This window comes from Myxine glutinosa, chromosome 6, assembly GCF_964187855.1.
Source record: "Myxine glutinosa chromosome 6, kmMyxGlut1.1, whole genome shotgun sequence".
NCBI classification, from domain to species: domain Eukaryota; kingdom Metazoa; phylum Chordata; class Myxini; order Myxiniformes; family Myxinidae; genus Myxine; species Myxine glutinosa.
In genome coordinates this window covers 82,832,475-82,851,759 of record NC_136266.1, presented here as the reverse complement: position 1 = coordinate 82,851,759, position 19,285 = coordinate 82,832,475, and the positions used below count along the sequence as shown (strand labels likewise).

The window sequence follows — 19,285 nt, the reverse complement described above, 5'->3', positions numbered from 1 at the left end:
CCTTTGGCGGCGACGACGGCGGCGGACATCGCGCAGGCGTTCATCGCCACCTGGGTCGCCCGGTTCAGCGCCCCCTCGGACATCTCGTCCGACCGCGGCCCCCAGTTCACCTCTGAGCTCTGGGGGGCGGTCGCGCGGGGGTTCAGGGTCCAGCTGCACCGAACCACGGCCTACCACCCCCAGGCCAATGGCCTGTGCGAGCGGTTCCACCGCTCGTTGAAGGCCGCGCTCCAGGCCACCCTCCGCGACGGCGGCTGGGTCGACAGGCTCCCCTGGGTCCTGCTGGGCCTCCAGACGGCGCCCAAGGACGACCTGCGCGCATCCGCGGCGGAGTTGGTCTTCGGACAGCCGCTGCGGGTGCCGGGCGAGTTCCTCCCCGACCCCACAGCACCATGGTCCGCGGTGCAGGAGCGCTCCGCGCTGCAGGAGACCGCCAGGAGGTTCGCCCCGGTGCCGACGGCGCACCACGGGCACTCGCCTACGCACGTCGCCCCGGAGCTTCGCACCGCGGAGTACGTCTTCGTCCGGCACGACGCCCACCGGACACCACTGCGGCCCCCGTACGTCGGGCCTTTCCTTGTGCTGGAGACCGGGGTGAAACATTTCACCTTGGACATCGGCGGCACTCCCGACCGCGTCTCGGTGGATCGCCTCAAGCCGGCCCACCTCGACGTGGACCACCCACCGCCGGTGGCTCGGCCCCCGCGTCGGGGCCACGCCCCTGCGGGCGGACCCCCGGCACCGCCCAGGCCCGCCGGCACGCTGTCCCCTGGTCCTGCACCCATCCCGGGTGCAACCGGAGGCATCCCTGCACCCCGGACGCCGCCAGTCGCCAGAGGGCGCTTCAGCCGGGTCATCCGGTTGCCCCGCAAACTGGCCCTCCAGGTGCGCGGGAATTCTGGGGGGGCGCGTGTGGCGGACACGAAAGCTCACTGGCGTGAGGGCATCATTCCACGCACCAAGTGGGCGGCGGCCATGCCCAAAGGGTAGGCGTGGCCGCGGGATATACACCGGGTGCGCAGCCCGGAGCGCTCCAGTGCGGATGAGTGAGCAATGAATAAAGAGCTCAATAATAACCAAAGCGTTGTGGCCTACCTTTGTTCAACGTGTGTGCTCCCTCACCACAAGATTTTTTTTTCTTTGTTTTTTTTTTCTCTGTTTGTGGAAGGACAAATCCTGCGGCTGGTATTGAAATGAAGCTGCTGTGCATCTAAGCTTGTATGCAATTCGTTCACGCCTTCATCCTTCCAAATGGTAACATTTACTTGACGATATTTTTGTGAAATCTGCAATTGCACCATGTTCTGATCGCTTATCTAGTGCTTTGGAGATGCAATTATAATAGGCCATTGTGAACAACTTTTTTTTTTTCTTCTTATTTTTGTATTCAAGATCGAGGCTCGTGAAAGAGCTAAAATTGTAACTTTGTAAAACTTTGTAAAACTTTGTAAAATATTATACAACTGCAGTGCTATACTGCACTGCATGTGTGAGATTACACATGGAACTTGTACAAAGGAGGCCATCTAACCCATCATGCATGTGCTTTAACAACACCATACAAATTCAAGTTTTTCAGGTTATCTGTTGATTTTGTTCCACTTGTTGCTTTATTTGTCTTCAGATTGCATCACTAACACATGCATGCAATGTCCTGACATCCCATTCTCATTCAAGTACATTGGCGAAACTCTGCCTTTTGACATAAGCTCCGTCCCCCACTTGCTGGCTGTTTATTAACCACTCTACATAAGGGCGAACCTCCCCGAGCAGTCACTGCGTTCACGGACATCGGTTCCACTGCAGAGACATGGCCGAGCGGCAGGACAAGGTGAATTGGCATTTTTGGCTTCACCAGCCCCGGTCAAGTTTTTAATTTTACCGCATTTGCTGCTAATGATGTCCGTTGCCCGACAAAAGGTCGCACCCAAAAGTCGTAAAGGTGTTCGCCGCTTAAAATGGATCGTGGGTCTTTCAAAAATTCTGGACACTTGTGTCTGCATTGCTGCTTCTTTTTTGTTGATGTTTTGATGATTTATCTACTTTGCAACTGAGATCATGAACAGGTTATTAAAATTGCATTACGGAATATCAAAAAAATGTACTTTAAATTGCCCTGTAATGGTGCAACGCACATTTGCTTTCCTGTTTGTGTAGACTGTGCCATGTGAGTTTGGTTTCCTCTTTCTAACCTGACTAACTGATAGAAACGTTTAATACTTTCTCGGTGAGCCAGAAAGCTGAAATTTTGCAGACTTGCGCAACTCGAAGCCAATATCCCTTGAAAAATCACAAAACCATGGGAAAATGTCCATAAATGAAAATATCCTGGAATTAAAGTTGGCCGTTGCAGATTTGCTTTGTTGCAGATTTGCTTTGTTGCAGATTTGCTTTGCTCGTGGTGCGTCATGTGACCCAAGAAATAGAGTTTTCACCCAAACTGTTTGCTAGACAACGCTAACACATGCCTCTTCCACTTCCTATTTTTTTGCAAACTTTGCTGTTTTACATTAACAATTATTTTAGCTGTAAACTTTTAAATAAAAACCTCATTCTAATTACTAATTCTTGATCTCATTGAGTTATCTGATCTAAGTCACTTCATCGTACATGTAAAGCTTGCATTTATTTTGTCTGCACCTGGCATGCACCTGAGTAGTAGCTTGCAGTGTGCAAGCATGCCCCAACTTGTACTATATACAATTACAAACATGTCAACAACGTGAACAAAAACCATTGTACTGGTTGAACTGGTGAACAAACTGGTGCCATTGGTGTACAAACAAACTGGTTGTACTGGTTGTACTGGTGTACTGGTGTACTGGTGAACAAAAACCATAACCCTAACCCTAACCCAAAAACCATTGCATTGTACGTGTACATGAACTCCACTACGAGGACATTAGTTGACCAAGGACGAAGGAACAAGCGATACAGCGTCAAACCAGGTTTCATAGTCCTTGAGAAAGTGACCTCCGTGGAACTGGGTGTCATGGGCTAAAAAAGACCGAGATAGCTCGATTTTCAGTATGTTTTCGTCTGAACTGTCTTATCATGGATCACTTCCATGATGGAATTGAGTCTGTCGTGGTGCAATGGGATGCCGCATGTGGGATGCGCTCGTTCAGATTGTGACGTAAAAACGACTGATGACTGCATTTCGATTTTGGAGCTTCATTATCCGACACTATCTCTTGAAAAGAGAAAGATATTCCACATGAATAGACATTGGTGCACTTTTCGTCATTTAGAAAGGTCGTCTGTGCAGAGGGAGAGGCCATTGCATATCATATAGGCCCTGTTATGTGCATATACTATGTTTAAAAATTCCATGCCGAGAGATGAAATGGGGTTATGGATCCAAGGGGTATAGATCCTAAGTGCGATTATGTTCGTATGGAGAATGGCGTTATGAAATAAAAGCCAAGTAAATTGCTGCAGCTAATGGCATGTGGTTAAAGTCCAGCTGAGATAGGCTAAATTATCTCCTGTGTCAACGGTTCCTTGTACATATGTTTACTCAACAACGCTGAAAGTGGGAGGTGGGGGCAATTCGGGGCACTTGCCCTACCCCATTATTTGAAATGGTGGGGCAAACGACCCCAACTATGCTTTGATGCCCCCACAATGCTTTATACTCCCCCACATTGTTTGACTTTCAATTCCGTTAAAGATTACTAGCTAAGCCTTTTATTACAAAATTCCTTGTGAATGCTGAAATCACAATTTTTTTCGCGGGTCTCGGGGCAATGGTCAAGTTAATCAGTGACTTCATTTTTCATGGTGACAGCAAACAAAGAAATGCCTTTGTAACTCATTTAAGTACCTGCAATTTTAGGCTTTTTATTTTTTATTTTTAGGCTTGGCTGTGACTAACTAATTGTTCATTCGTAGGCGGGGGGGGGGGGGGGTGTGGGGGGGGGCGATGGGTTAATTCCCCCAGAATTATGGATTGGGCAATCCCCCCCCCCAGAAGAGGTGTATTTTAAATGTAATATGATTATATATGACCTCCTCTCACTGGGAAGGTGGTACGATGTACATATTTGCAGTACCTTCAGAAAGTATTCACACCACTTAACTTTTTCACATTTTGTGGTTTTACAGCCTGAATTTAAAATGAATTTCATCGACTTTTTTGTCACTGATCTGCACATATTACCCCATAATGTCAAAGTGGAATGTTGTTTTTGGAATTTTTTTATCAAATAATTAAAAATTAAGGGCTGAATTGTCTTGAGTCAATTAGTATTCAACCCCTTTGCTATGATATACCAAATTTACCTCAGGTGCATCCAATTTCCTTTGATCATCCTTGAGATGTCTGTACAACTTGATTGGAGTCTACCTGTGGCCAATGCAATTTACTGGACATGACTTGGAAACACACAAGGTCCCACCGTTGGCAGTGCATGTCAGAGCAGAAACTCCACCATGAAATCCAAGGAACTGGCCGTAGAATTATCTGGGGTCGGCTATAAAATAATTTCTACATTGTTGAAAGTTCCCAAGAGCACAGTGAGCTCCATCATTAGGGAGTGGAAAGAATATGGAATTACCCAGACTCTTCCTGGAGCTGGCCGTCCGACCAAACTGGACAAGAAGGGGCTTGATCAGGGAGGTGAACAAGAACCCAATGACCACAATGACAGAACTACAGAGTTATTTGGCTGGGATGGGAGAATCTGCCAGAAGGCCAACATTCTCTGCAACCCTTCACAAGTCTGTGATTTATGGAACTGTTGCCAGACAGAAGCCACTCCTGACAAAAAGGCACATGACAGCATACCTGGAGTTTACAAAAATGCATGTGAAAGACTTTGAGAGTATGAGGCAAAATATTATGTGGTCTGATGACACAGAAATTGAACTCTGTCCTGAATGCAAAGTGCTACGTCTGGTGGAAACCTGGCACAGCTCTTCACCCATGTAACACCATCCCTACTGTGAAGCATTGTGGTGGCAGCATCATGCTATGGGGATGCTTTTTGGTGGCAGGGACTGGGAGACTTGTAAAGATAAAGGGAACAATGAATGGAGCCAAACACAGGAAAATCTATTCGGAGAACCTGCTTCAGAGTGCAAAAGACCTTCAAATGCAGTGAAGATGTACGTTCCAACAGGACAATGACCCCAAGCATACAGCTCAAGCCACACTAATGGCTTCAGAACAAGAACACGAAAGTTCTTGAGTGGCCCAGCCAAAGCCCAGATATCCGATTGAGAATCTGTGGAAAGTCTTGAAGATTTCTGTCACCAACGCTCCCCATCCATCTTGACAGAGCTTGATCAAATCTGCATGGAAGAATGGGAAAAACTCCACAAATCCAGATGTGCAAAGCTGTTACAGACATACCCAAGAAGGCTAAAAGCTGTAATCACTGCTCAAGGCACTTCTGCAAAGTATTGACTCAGAGGGTTGAATACTTAAGTTAGATATTTCTGTATTTCTTATTTAATTATGTAAAAAAATTTTTTTTTTTAAATCCACTTTGACATTTGGGTATTATGTGGAGATCAGTGGCAAAAATTTTTTTTTAAATTCAGGCTGTAACACAACAAAATGTGAAAAAAGTGAAGGGGTGTGAATACTTTCTGAAGGCAATGTACACAGAATTGGGCTCCTCCTCCCAGCCTGAACTCCTGGGACTGATTTTTACAACCACCAGTTTTCAAATCATTCGGTCCAGTGATTCAAGAGTGCATATAAGTCAATCTAGCAGACCTACAAATTATAGTATGATGATATAGCACACTATAGACAGATTTTTGTTGCAGTTTGTGAGCTTTCCAGTTTCTGCAGTAGTATTATATCTGGTTATGGAGGGATTAGAATGCCAAATATTTGGGATTGATGGTGTTTTGATGGTCCAACAACTTCCACTCACCATGGACATTCCGGTGTAAACCTGTGTCCCAAAAACATTCCTAATTAAACTTAAGAATTAGGTTCTTTGTAAAATAATTAATATAATTTGTGGACAATCAGGAAGTTATAATGCTGGACCATTGAGTTGTAAATAAATATTATTCCTATGTATCTGAGGAATTACAGCTGTTGACAGAAAGAGGAGGATGCATCAGAAGTCTGTTGCTTTCATTAATCATGTGTAAGGCATGATTAAATAATTTTTCTTTCATCACTGCAGGTCACAGGCGTCCTGGTGCTTTCATGTATTGGTGCTGCAATCGGGTCGTTTCAATTTGGATATAACATTGGTGTCATCAATGCTCCACAGAGGGTGAGTTCCTCCATGAAAAGAAATATGAATGAATGAATGATCGTTTTAAGGCCATTTTCCCCGCTAGAGCAGGGGTTAGCCTTGCGGGCCCCATGACAATCATGGTTCCCTGTTTGAGGCAATGTTTTTATGGCCGGATGCCCTTCCTGACGCCAACCCTGAGTCGCCTCTTACGATGCGCAGGGATACGGTGTACCTATTCTAAATCGGGGTACACACCGGGAACATTCATCCCAGCCAGCTGGTACTCAATTTGCCGACCTCGGAAGGATGACAGGCTGAGTCAACCCCCCTGGTGTTAATTTAGCGATCGACCGGGATTCGAAGCCAGGATCCTAGGATCCCAAGCCGGCACCCTAACCACTAAGCCAACACCAGGCTCCATGAAAAGTATATTTTGAAAGCTCCTTCATGAAAAGAGAACAAGTATATTTTATATATAGTACAGAGTCTAAGTTTTTGGAGAAGTAAGAACACAGAACGAAAACTAGAATGGTGCTCGTCAGAGCGCATCCCTCCGCTTGGTTGAACAGTTTGTTTTGTATCCCACTGATAGGCCGGATAGGCCCACTGATAGGCCGGATCTGGATTCGGACCTGAACCAAAATCGAATCGGCTTGTTCTTGTCACCTAACCAACTCATCCCCCAAGTTTCGTCATAACTTGTCGACAACGTTTTTAAATAGCATGTTATATATTGCTTTGCACCCAATCTCTCAATGGTGAAAAATCACTTTAAAAAATGAATAATTCTTGTATCTGAATCCATATTCAGATCTTCACCAAAATCGACTCGATTCGGTCTTGTCACACACCCAACCTGTCCACCAAGTTTTGTCCATATGCGTCCATAACGTTTTGAGATATTGTGCTATATATCGGTTTTAGCACTTTTTGAGATATCTTGTTCACAGGCAAACAGATAGACACAAACAAACAGGCAGGAGTGAAAACATAACCTCCATCCACCTTCGCTGGCAGATGTAATAAACCCAACAATAGCAGGGTGGAAGGAAAAAACAGAAGTAGACTTGGAGGAATAAAGGACATGTGAGAGAATGAGAGCAAGGAGAGGAGGTCAGTCACAGGGGGTAAACAAGCTGGATGCAGCTGCAAACTCTCAATCACAGAAGTGCAAGGGAAAATTTAAGAAGAGGAAGTAGAAATGGAATATCAAGTCGGTGAGAGTGGGCAGAAACCCTGTAACCTGGAAAGAGGTGGACTTGTGGAGGGTTAATGCATGAAAAGCATTGACCCTCTATAGTCTATAAGATCATGAAAAAAACTAGAACAATGCAACCGTGTCGCCAATATGTCTCCACATAGTCCCACAACGGGTAGATGTCATCACTCTGCATATGCATGGGTAGGGGATCACGTTTGTGAAGTTTCGTGTTGATTGGATAAGGTTCGTTTTTCTATCCAAGATGTTGCCAAACCACGTGACCTATGACATCATCATTTTCAACCGATATGCAACAGTGCTGTAAGATGATATTTGTAAAATTTTGCATCGATAGGGTGAGCGGTTTCAGAGATAGAATTATTTAATATTTTCCTTAAATCCAATATGGCTGCCAAACCATGTGACCTATGATGTCATAAATTTAATATTTCAATACAAATGGGTGATAGATCATGTGCATGCAATTTCAGATTTTTAGGATAAGGAATTCGATTAAAACATTTTTGGCTGGGATACCACTTCACCTCTGATGTCATCATTATCATGCTTTTGTTCCCCATTGGGGGTACTTGACAATGTGCCAAGTTTCAAATTTTTCCATTCAGCGGTTTCCGAGAAATATTTTTAAAATTATTTGCTTTTAATCCAAAATGGCTGCCACACAACGTGGCCTATGACGTCACAATTATCATAAAAACATTGTGCATGGGTGTCTCTCCTACCCTGAAAGTTTCGTCTCAATCGGACATATGGTAGCTGAGAAAAACGAGGTTTAGCCCGTACGGACGGACAGACAACCAGAAAACATAATGCCTCCGGCGACTTTGTCGAGTTTCATATAGGAGGGTTATTGGCATATCACATGCTCCCTGCAGAAACCTAGAGTGGGGGAAGAGTGGTGAGGGTTAGAGGGGAAAGGGCAGAGCATGGAAAGGACAGAAGGTACAAGACTAGAAACGAGGCAGTGTCGCATCAAGTGTTATGTTTGCAATGTGAAAGTGACAGGGATGTTCCAATGTTTCTGAAGGACTTGGTTTCCATTGCATCAAGTTGGACGCCCGCCCAAAGATGTGAGCAGTACTCCATCAAGTTGTGGATAAAGGGCTGCCTTGTAGGTAGATAAAAGTTCTTGTGTCGAGGAAAGACTTTGCATGAGGGAGAATGCCCAGCCGGCAGCTGGCTTTGAAGATAAACTTAAATTTGTGGTTTGTCCAAAAAATCATGGCTGACAGTGATGCCCAAAAGTTTTAAGTACTGAACTTCTTCAAGATCTGCAAGCACGATGTGGGAAGTGGTGAGATAACATTTTTTCACAAACTGACCAATCCAATCAATCCAACCTTCACCTAATGTCATCATGGTTCAGGGAATATTCTCAAGTTTCAGGGAAAACAACCAAATTTAGGGCTTTTACACCACGATTATTGTTGTGATTCCACCTATTTTGATTTTCAAGCTGGCCGAGATGGTTGTTGACATTCCGCCCCAGGTGTTTTTGGCCATTGAATGGAGGACAGCCTTAGGTTGGCATGTACGTAGTTTGTGAATGTATTATGTTCACTTCTGTGTCAAATAACGTTGTTAAGGTCCTTCATATTTATTTATGATAATGTTTCATAAAATCATTATGCAGTTTTGTTTTTTGAAGTCAACCGATTCCACCATTATTTTGAAGAGTGTCAATTTTAATGAGGAAGAGATGTTTTTGTGGGAAGACCACAAAAACCTCCGAGGGCCTTTCACTCACTCACCGCAGGCAGGTTGGTGGTCTTTCTGTCTTCTACCGACTCCTCTCCGGCCTTGCCCCCCCAGCTCTCTCTGTGCTCTGTCCCCCAAATATTCCTACAGGTCGCACAAGATCTGCCAGCAACCCTCTTATGGTTAAACTGCCAATATCAAGACTCTCTGCTCACCTTCACGCTTTCATTACCCTTTTCTCCCGCCTCTGGAACAAACTCCCCCACTCCCTTCGATCCCACTCCTCCCTCCAGGTCTTTAAAACAGCTGTTCACCACCATCTCTTATCTTCCCCCATCCAAAACCTTGATCTTTTCTACCCCCGCTAATTCACCCCAGGTCCACTTTTTTGAAATTCCAACTTCTTTCCTGGAAGTCCTTGCAGTGTCCATATGTTTTATACCTCTCCCACCTTCCACCTCCCCCCAAGCCCTCTCCCTCCCACAGATCTCCCGATGTCCCTGCTCTCAAATGTTGTGTTTGTGTCCTTCCCCCTCTCTCCCCATCATGTCTACCGCTCCCCTTATTTTGTGTTTTATGTGTCGGTTTGACTTTTTGTGTGATTAATGTTAGCTCTTTCACGAGCCTCGATCTTGTATACAAAAACAAACCAAACAAAAACCATTTAATGGGAATCTATTAATTGTTCTTGTTGTTAAATGAAATCGCTGATGGGAATTTGTTATTTTTCCCTTCGAGGAAACACGGATTTTGTCACATTAGTTTGATAGATCTGGGCAAGAAAGGATAATTTCAATAAAATACTGACTTGTGCCTAATAATGCAATGCATTGCGATGTGTTTGCAGATTATTGAGGACTTTTACAATAAGACCTGGATTGAACGTTACAAAGAACCAATCAATCAGGACACTCTTCTTTCACTATGGTCTCTTTCAGTTGCCATTTTCCCTGTTGGTGGCATGCTGGGTTCATTTGCTGTTAATCCTCTTGCTACTCGTTTGGGCAGGTACAGGCAGACACTATTTTAATTTTTCCATTTATTTGTTTCTGCTTGAGTAAGGGATGATGTAGCTGTTGTTATAAGGCTCTCTTTGGCATGATTTGTGTATGCAGAAAGAATGGAATGTGGGTAAACACCATCTTGGCTATTCTAGCTGGATTTTTAATGGGCTTTTCGAAAATAGCATCTTCACTTGAAATCCTTATTGTCGGGCGGTTCTTCATTGGCCTCCACTGCGGTGAGTAAAAATCATTAGAATCAAACAATTTTTATGTTGTACATTTATGACGGAAGTAATGTGAATGGATATCTGTTTGGAGACGACCTGGAGATTATTTTAGACCAGACGATTGGTGGAAGTCATAACATTAGGTCATACATGGTTCATGGTGAAAAGAGTATTCCCAACTAACAATTTGTTTCTGTCGACTCTACAAGCTCGTGTTACAGTGCCAATCACCATTGCATTACCACCTCATATTAGACCTTGCAACATTGTCTTTTTTATTCTGCTTAGAAAACAGAGTCAAGACAGCACCGTTTCAATAACTCCAAACTGAATCTTCATTGAAGGAAAAGCTTCTTCCTTTGAAGACTTTAAAAAATATATTAAAATGCTTCACTTCCATTATTTCTCCCTCATGAGTACCCACATGTTCTTATTCTTCATCACAATCTATTCCTCCTCCTTTTCTTCACAAAGCATATTTTCCAAACCTGTCTCACCTAAGCGCTTGGTCCATCAAACCTCCTTCCATTCCTGTAGCACGACCTTTCTCCATGCCTTCAACAAAAACCATTCCTCCCATCCCATGATCTTTTCTCAGTGTTAAATTTGGGAACCATGAGAATTCCAGGTTCCATAGGTTGTCTGCACACAACAATCAAATCCCCTTCATGTTCGTTAATGGTGTCAGTACCATCTCCCACATCTGCTACAAACCTGCGACCTACCAACTTGCTCCTTCTACGTGTCCCCCTCTTCTGCATCCCTCCACTTCATGTCCCCTCTTTCTGCATCCTCCCTCACCCCACATTCACCAAGCTTCCCCTCACTCCAAAATCTGTGAGCTTACCCCTCACCCTTGCCCAGGAGTCGGCGACCCAAATAAGAGGAGCCATATTTTCAAATTCGGTCAAAAACGTAATATCTTCAGAGCCGCAATGCATTTCCAAACCCAAATATCATCCCTGATTGTTTGCTAGGAACGGAATGGCAAACACCCCAGCATAATAAAATGGGAAACCAAATACTACATTGGAGTCATCAGAAGGAACCCGAATAAGCAAAGATTGAGTCATCAGGAGGAACCTGGATAGGATTCCGGTTTCAGCCGCTACTCTACCAGAAAACCCATCCAGGCGCAGCCAAGTGAACCTTCCAGAAAAATCTCTGCAATAATTCACTTCTCCTTGGTCAGATAGATGAAGAAAGAGAAAAAGAAAGAACAAGCAATAATTAGAATGAATAAAAGAGAAATGTGAAAAAGTAGAAAAGAAATGTGAAAGAAACAAAGATGCCTAATGCCTAGCCCTAACGCCTAGTCCTAACGCCGAGCCAACCAGTGACTTATACCAAGAAACTACTGCGGCAGCCCCAACGCTCTGTATTAGTAAATGGTACGTGTCATCATACCATTAAAATGAGTGCATGCCAGGCGCCACCTTTTGGTCAGGATTCTGGCAGCAGCTGCTCTTAACCACATAGCTCCATTGCTCAAAAATGTTGAGGTGATTATACAGTGCATTCAGAAAGTATTCAGACGCCTTCACTTTTTTTCACATTTTGTTATATTGCAGCCTTATGCTGAAATCGTTTAAATTCATTTTTTCCCTCATCAATCTACACTCAATACCCAATAATGACAAAGATAAAACAGGATTTTAGAACGTTTTGCAAATTTATTAAAAAGAAAAAACTGAAATATCACATTTACATAAGTATTCATACCCTTTGCTATGACACTTGAAATTTAGGTCAGGTGCCTCCCATTTCTCTTGATCATCTTTGAGATGTTTCTACACCTTGATTGGAGTCCACCTGTGGTAAATTCAATTGATTGGACATGATTTGGAAAGGCACACACCTGTCCATATGAGCTCTCACAGCTGACAATGCATATCAGAGCAAAAACCAAGCCATGAGGTCGAAGGAACTGCCTGCAGAGCTCAGAGACAGGATTGTATCGAGGCACAGATCTGGGGAAGCCTACAAAAAAATTTCTGCTGCATTGAAGGTTCCCAAGAGCACAGTGGCCTCCATCTATCTATAATTCCGCTAATCTCTGTGTGTGTGTATGTTTGTATGTTTGTATGTTTGTTTGTGACCGCTGTTTCTCGACAACCACGGGTCCGATATACTTTAAACTTGCCAGGTATATTGCTGGGGACCCGAGGATGTGCCTTTTCAAGGTTTCATATTAATCGGACAAGTACTTACCGAGCTATGTCCGAAAAACGATTCAACCAATCAGAGAGCAGCGAGCTATCGCGTGTGCCGAACGTGGCGAACACACTCTGCCTCGGACGGCACATTTGAGAGCGTATTCATTTATTTCACGTTGGCAAACTATGTTGCCGCTATGTTGGCGTTAAACTATGTTTTAAAACTAATTAAAACCATTTCATGTAAATAGAGGGGGGGGATTGTCACTGTACTCGCAAGCCGTTCGCCGTTCGCTTTGGCGTTGCGAATGGACCAAAACATTTCATGGACCAAACCATTTCATGTAAAGCGTTCGCCGTTCGCTTTGGCGTTGCGAATGGACCAAAACATTTCATGGACCAAACCATTTCATGTAAATAGAGGGGGGGGGATTGTCACCGTACTCGCACCCACGTACCCACGTACCCACGTACGGGCATTGCACCCACGTACGGGCATGCCCTAGTAATTCTTAAATGGAAGAAGTTTGGAACAACTAGGACTCTTCCTAGAGCTGGCCGCCCGGCCAAACTGAGCAATCGGGGGAGAAGGGCCTTGGTAAGAGAGGAGACCAAGGACCTGATGGTCACTCTGGCTGAGCTCCAGAGATCCTGTGTGGAGATGGGAGAAACTTCCAGAAGGACAACCATCACTGCAACACTCTACCGATCTGGGATTTATGGCAGAGTGCCCAGACGGAAGCCTCTCCTCAGTGAAAGACACGTGAAAGCCCACAGAAGCTTGTTTTTCACAGTCTGAGAGTCCTTTATGTGCTTTTTTGAAACTCCAAGCGGGCTTTATTTTTATTTATTTTTTGCTTTATGAAGTAATGCTGTCCCCAATAAAGTCTTCCCATTGCCTTTCCAATGTTGCTGATATATCAATCGGTTCCTCTGTTGTACTTACTTGAAACATGTTCCACAGGTCTCGTGACAGGGTTGGTGCCACTGTATCTTGGTGAGATTTCATCAACTTCATTTCGTGGAGCGATTGGATCCATACATCAGATTTCTGCTGTTGTTGGCATTTTTGTAGCACAGGTATTTCATTTAAAAAAATCTTTATCATTATTGGTGAATGATTTATAAAAGGGCAAAATACACTTTGGAGTGAAAAAATTGAAAGTCATTTGGTAGAAGTTGTAAAACGATTTAACTGCTTTGTATAGATGTGGCTTGATCCAGGTTTTATTGCTTGTTTTTATCCACTGATAAATGTGACGACCTATGTTGACATTTCCCTCATTTATTCCTTGTTCGTCAAGTTCAATGCTGTTTTACCATGAATATTCAGTGAGCTTGTTAATTTGATTGTAACGAACTAGCTCGTTTTTTTTGGGGTTTTCTTTTTTAATCGAAGGAATTTAAACCAACATGAGTTAATCACCAAACTTTATACAAGGCAATAAACAAATGATTCAGTCCTTCATCGTACATTATTCAAATATACGTTGGGAATAGTAGTATATGATGTCATGCCAAACTCTTATTCTGCTGCTCTGCAGGCGTGCATTTAAGGTATAGAATACCTCGATGGGAAGTTAAGCTGGTTATCTTGTTCCAGTACTTAATTGTGTAAGTTAGAAATATGCCATGGTGCAATCTATTTTTACTGGTATCTTGATCAAATTTCAAATTCCCACTTCATCATCTGCACCATTACTTATTCTTGATCATTGCAGTCTTTTTGTTATCTCGTTATGATGAATGGTGCTCAGAGAGTGGTTCTGTGTTTGATAATTGCAGGGCTACATGACATACCTTCACAGTTTTCAACAACTCATTGACACACAATAACTTTGCAACTAATGAGAAAGATTATAGAATCCATCAATACAGTGAGTAAGGGATGTAATCCAATCATGCAGTCCACCTATGACGTGGAACAAATTGTGTCCATGGTCATCAAAAGAGGCTGAAGAGCAAATTCCACTCCAAAAAGGCAATTTTTATGGTGCCATAAATTGTTTCAAACCACAGACGCAAGCCAATACATTTATTAACAGAACGTGGAAGGTCTTAATTTCATAGAATCTTCAATACCACAGTATTGATGTTACTTCGCAGCAAAAAATGCACATCAAAGACACGATGGATGCTTGTGGTTTTAAGCTCATTCTGGTTGTGGCCATTTAACGCCGCAAAAATTGTATCGCTACCTACATCAAGCAAAGCCTAACATTTCAGTTATTATAGGCTTATCGAAGAATGCTTATAGAGGCTTATATAATGGGACATGTTGTGTCACCTGATCAAGATCGGGTTACTTCGACTTCAGTAATAGTATTTTATTTGAATCTACTTGTGAGCAACCAATGCAGTGCATCACTACCTCAGCCAGGAGAGGGGTAGAGCTTGGACTGCTCACTGGCAGAAAGTGAAGTTTGCCATAATTGCATAAAGTTGCACATGCAGGCAGAAGGAGGTGCCATGAACAGTCTGGCAGTGGGCACTTTCTTTTTCTTGCCATAGTTCTCCTAAACTGCTTATTCTCTGAAACAACTGCAGTGCCATGTACCCTTCCTCTCGTGTTAGCATCATTTTCCTGTGACACCAACTGATCTGCAATAACTCAACTCTGCTCTCCTCTTTCATTGTAAACATTGACTCTTGGTTTCATCAGTTGCATTATATTTATATATTCGTCTCATTTAACACACATAGCTGCCTATTTTTCTGTTCTTCCCCTTTTGGTAGATTTTGGGCCTTGAATGGTTGATGGGGAGTGAAAGAATGTGGCCACTGCTCCTTGGTTTCACTGCATTTCCATCCCTTCTTCAGGTTTTTCTAATGTATTTTTGTGTGTATAGCCCTCGCTTTCTTTTCATCAACCTCGGCAAGAAGAATGAAGCAAACAAAGGTATGTATAATTAAGCAGATTAATGAAATATTCTAAGAGTGAATATGTGCAAGACTGCTGATTCGTTAAATTGATCATTCCATCCAATTTACCATTTGTTACAACTAGTGAGATACCTGTGCTATGCACGAGTGGGAGGCCAGAAGCAAACAGGCAATGCAGATACGGCGAATGCTAAAGCATGAAACCAATAAATTCCACATTCCTGTAGCACCCTCAGTCACACGTCAGACATGGACAGCAAGTTCGTGAAAGACTTCCATGAAAAACGTACCCGTTCGCAAACAAACGGGTACGTTCACGTATAGAAACATCGACCGTGGGTCCGTGGCGAATCTGCATATGGCGATCCGCGAAGTTCACGTTTAGAAAGTAGAAACCATCACGGCATGTCATTTACTTGAACTCGATATCTCTTTTTCATTCCAAACAACATAACTCCAAACACAAATTAATCACAAAATAAACTTTTAACAACATTGTTCCTGTTTCCTTCATTGTAAAAACTACCAAGTCAACAGTTAAAAGGATTTTGAGCCGATAGGTGTTACGGCCTTGGCAAGATCGATGAAGACAGCGATCTGTTAGCGTATACACCGCCCAAATAGCTATGTGGAATTCTCTGGTGGAGATTAAACCCACATCGTTTGAATTTTGGCTGAGGTCATTATTTACTTTTCATGATGTTTATATATGAATCAAAAAGAAGATAATTGGTTTTGGGTCATCCTTTCCGCATATCTCGTGGGATTGGGAGTTGGAGAGACCATCGTGATGGTGGGGAGGGGGTTGGCATTCTCTCAAGCAGGGATTCAACCCATGTCCTTATAAAAGGTCTTTGTCCAAGGTCACCGAGTCCGATCGGTGCAGCCGATCGGTGCAGCCGTGCAGCGATTGGTTCAGCCGTTTGTGCGGCACCCGGGAAAATAACGTTATGCGGGAATCCAAACCTGAAAATGCTGGAGGCCAAAGCTGAAATTGGAAAAACAATATAGCCTATTTTACTCCAGGAAATCCCAGGATTACCCACCCAAAATATCGTTGCGATCGGTTCAGCCGTTTTTGCGGTACTTTCGAAAGGACGGACATTTGGTGAATTATAGTAAGATTGCTGTTTGCTTGATACCAAAGGAGTCTTGCAGTGGTTTGCCTTTGCCTTCCTAGTGGCAGCAGGAATTGAAGTTGCAAGTACTAGATTGTAATTTCAAGTTTCAGCAAATATGTTGATTCATAATCCAACTCAAATGAATACTGTCGTGAAAATCAAGCTCAGACACGACTTGACCTCTGGGTAGGTTTAATATCATTTAGATCTGTAGTACAACCTGCAAGAATACATGCATGCAACAGGCATCAAATCAGAGCATATCACGAGCAGCAAAGGTTAATTCAATATAACAATGGTTAGCGCAGCGCATTGTCAGCGCAGCATTTGGGGCGTACATACCATTCAGACTACTGGATAATGTCACAGTGAGTTCCGCTGAAGTGTCCGCGCGCCCCGGTCGCTCCGGGTCTTATAGACGCCCCTCTTCCGTAGCGAGCACCCCTGGGTTCACCTTGGTATAATTTCACTACAAATACATTCAACTCATAAAGTGGAGGAATAGAAAAAAAAAATTGATTTCTTCAAAATGTCAACAGGATTGGAACATCACTGGCTATACCAGGTACTCCTGCTAGTTGTTGAATAAAACAATACAAAAAGTCAAAAAGTACATATATTTCAATACTGAATAATCTATATATATATATATATATATATATATATATATATATATATATATATATATATATATATATATATATATATATATATATATATATATATATATATATATATACAGTGAAACCTTGACTTACGAGTGCACCAACTTACGAGTTTTCCGAGATACGAGCCGTCGCTCGGGCGGTTTTTTGCTTTGTGATGCGAGCCGAGATCTGAGTTACGAGGTGGCCCAACGAGCGTTCAGGTCACGTGGTTATCTTGCCGTGCAAGCATCTCTGCCGTATATCGCTGCTGCTTTGTTTTCGCATTTTTGTTATTTTGGAAAATTTTAGTTTTAACCATGGGTCCTAAGAAATTGAGTGCCAAGGGCAGTACTGAGAAGAAGAAGAGGATGATGTGCTTGGATATAAAACACGCAATCGTCGAAAAACATGAGCGAGGTGTGCGTGTTGTCGACTTGGCGAGGCAGTACGATCGTAGTACTTCTACGATATGTACGATTTTGAAGCAGAAGGAGTCGATAAAGGCTATAACGCCAGCCAAGGGCGTTACGATTATTTCAAAGCTCCGGACCTCTATCCATGAAGAGATGGAGAAGTTGTTGTTTGTGTGGTTGACGGAGAAGCAGCTCGCAGGAGATACCGTGACCGAGAGCATCATGTGTGAGAAGGCACGAGACATTTACGGGGATTTGGTGCAGCAGGTGGCGGGAACATCAACGGACGAGGCATCGGAAGAGTCATTCAAAGCCAGTCGGGGATGGTTTGATAATTTTAAGAAGAGGACCGGCATTCACTCCGTCGTCAGGCATGGTGAGGCAGCAAGCTCGGATGTGAAGGCAGCTGAAGATTTTATTATAACTTTTTCCGAACTGATAGAAGCCGAAGGATACATCCCCCAGCAAATCTTCAACTGTGACGAGACAGGGCTCTTCTGGAAAAAGATGCCGAGGAGGACGTATATAACGGCAGAGGAGAAGAGCATGCCAGGCCACAAACCCATGAAGGATAGGTTAACCCTTGCACTGTGCGCGAATGCGAGTGGTGACTGCAAGATTAAGCCGCTACTCGTATATCACTCTGAAAACCCCAGAGCCTTTAAGTCTCATAAGATACTTAAAGAAAAACTGCAGGTTATGTGGAGAGCAAACGCAAAGGCGTGGGTCACAAGGCAGTTCTTTGTGGAGTGGGTAAACCTGGTCTTTGGTCCTGCCATCAAGAAGTACCTTTTGGAAAATAACCTACCCCTGCAAGCCCTTCTCGTCCTTGACAATGCTCCCGCACACCCACCAAACCTCGAAGACGACATCCTTGAAGAATTTAAGTTTATTAAGGTCCTCTACCTTCCAGCCAACACCACCCCTATCCTGCAGCCCATGGACCAGCAGGTGATTTCAAATTTCAAAAAGCTCTTCACCAAGCACCTGTTCCGGCGCTGCTTTGAGGTTACGGAGAGCACAAACCTCACCCTTCGAGAGTTCTGGAAGGATCACTACAATATCGTGACCTGCCTCAGAATTATCGACATGGCCTGGCAGGGTGTTACATGGAGGACCTTAAACTCTGCATGGAAGAAGCTGTGGCCTGAGGTTGTGTCCGAAAGGGACTTCGAAGGATTCAAACCTGAAGTGTTAGTGGTGGAGGAGATTGTGTCCCTCGGAAAGTCCATGGGCCTGCAAGTGAATGAAGAAGACGTTAACGACCTCGTCGAGAAGCACAACGAGGAACTGACAACGGAGGAATTAAAGAAGCTACAGCAGCAGCAGAATATGGAGGTTTTGCAGGAAATTAACGTGGAGGAGCCAGAGGCGGAGGTGGTTATCGCTACAAGTGAGATTAAGGAAATGTTGGGAATGTGGGAGAAAATTTCAGAGTTTATTGAAAAGAAACACCCTGAAAAAGTTGCAACAGGTCGTGAGTTGGCGCTGTGTAACGACACTTGCCTCACTCATTTTCGAAACATTTTGAAAGGGAGTAAGAAACAAACCTCCTTGGACAGGTTTTTATTGAAACGCCCTGCAAGTGAAAGCGAGGAAAGTGTGGCGAAAAAGGCAAAAGCTATCTCCTCCACCTCCGCCAGCATCTTCGTCTGATCTTCAAGGTAAATACACTTAATAAAACCAGTTTATTTTTTACATTCTCTTT

The 19,285-nt window shown here is 43.6% G+C and overlaps 1 protein-coding gene across 19 annotated transcripts in view; it reads left to right on the top strand.

Moving 5' to 3' along the window:
* The window catches only part of LOC137430027 (solute carrier family 2, facilitated glucose transporter member 1), a 179,528-nt gene that overhangs the window by 68,997 nt on the left and 91,246 nt on the right, over positions 1 to 19,285 (top strand). For 7 of the 19 annotated variants that reach the window (XM_078780077.1, XM_078780073.1, XM_078780075.1 and 4 more), the window contains 7 exons: positions 1,169 to 1,254; positions 1,678 to 1,831; positions 6,150 to 6,242; positions 9,974 to 10,134; positions 10,242 to 10,366; positions 13,478 to 13,593; positions 15,250 to 15,412. In XM_078780077.1, the coding sequence (XP_078636203.1) occupies positions 1,811 to 1,831; positions 6,150 to 6,242; positions 9,974 to 10,134; positions 10,242 to 10,366; positions 13,478 to 13,593; positions 15,250 to 15,412 (679 nt within the window). In that variant the 5' untranslated portion in view covers positions 1,169 to 1,254; positions 1,678 to 1,810. Of the gene's footprint in view, positions 1 to 1,168; positions 1,255 to 1,677; positions 1,832 to 1,946; positions 1,966 to 6,149; positions 6,243 to 9,973; positions 10,135 to 10,241; positions 10,367 to 13,477; positions 13,594 to 15,249; positions 15,413 to 19,285 lie in introns of those variants that run through there. The other 12 variants (XM_078780070.1, XM_078780069.1, XM_078780086.1 and 9 more) reach the window with 5 other exon arrangements.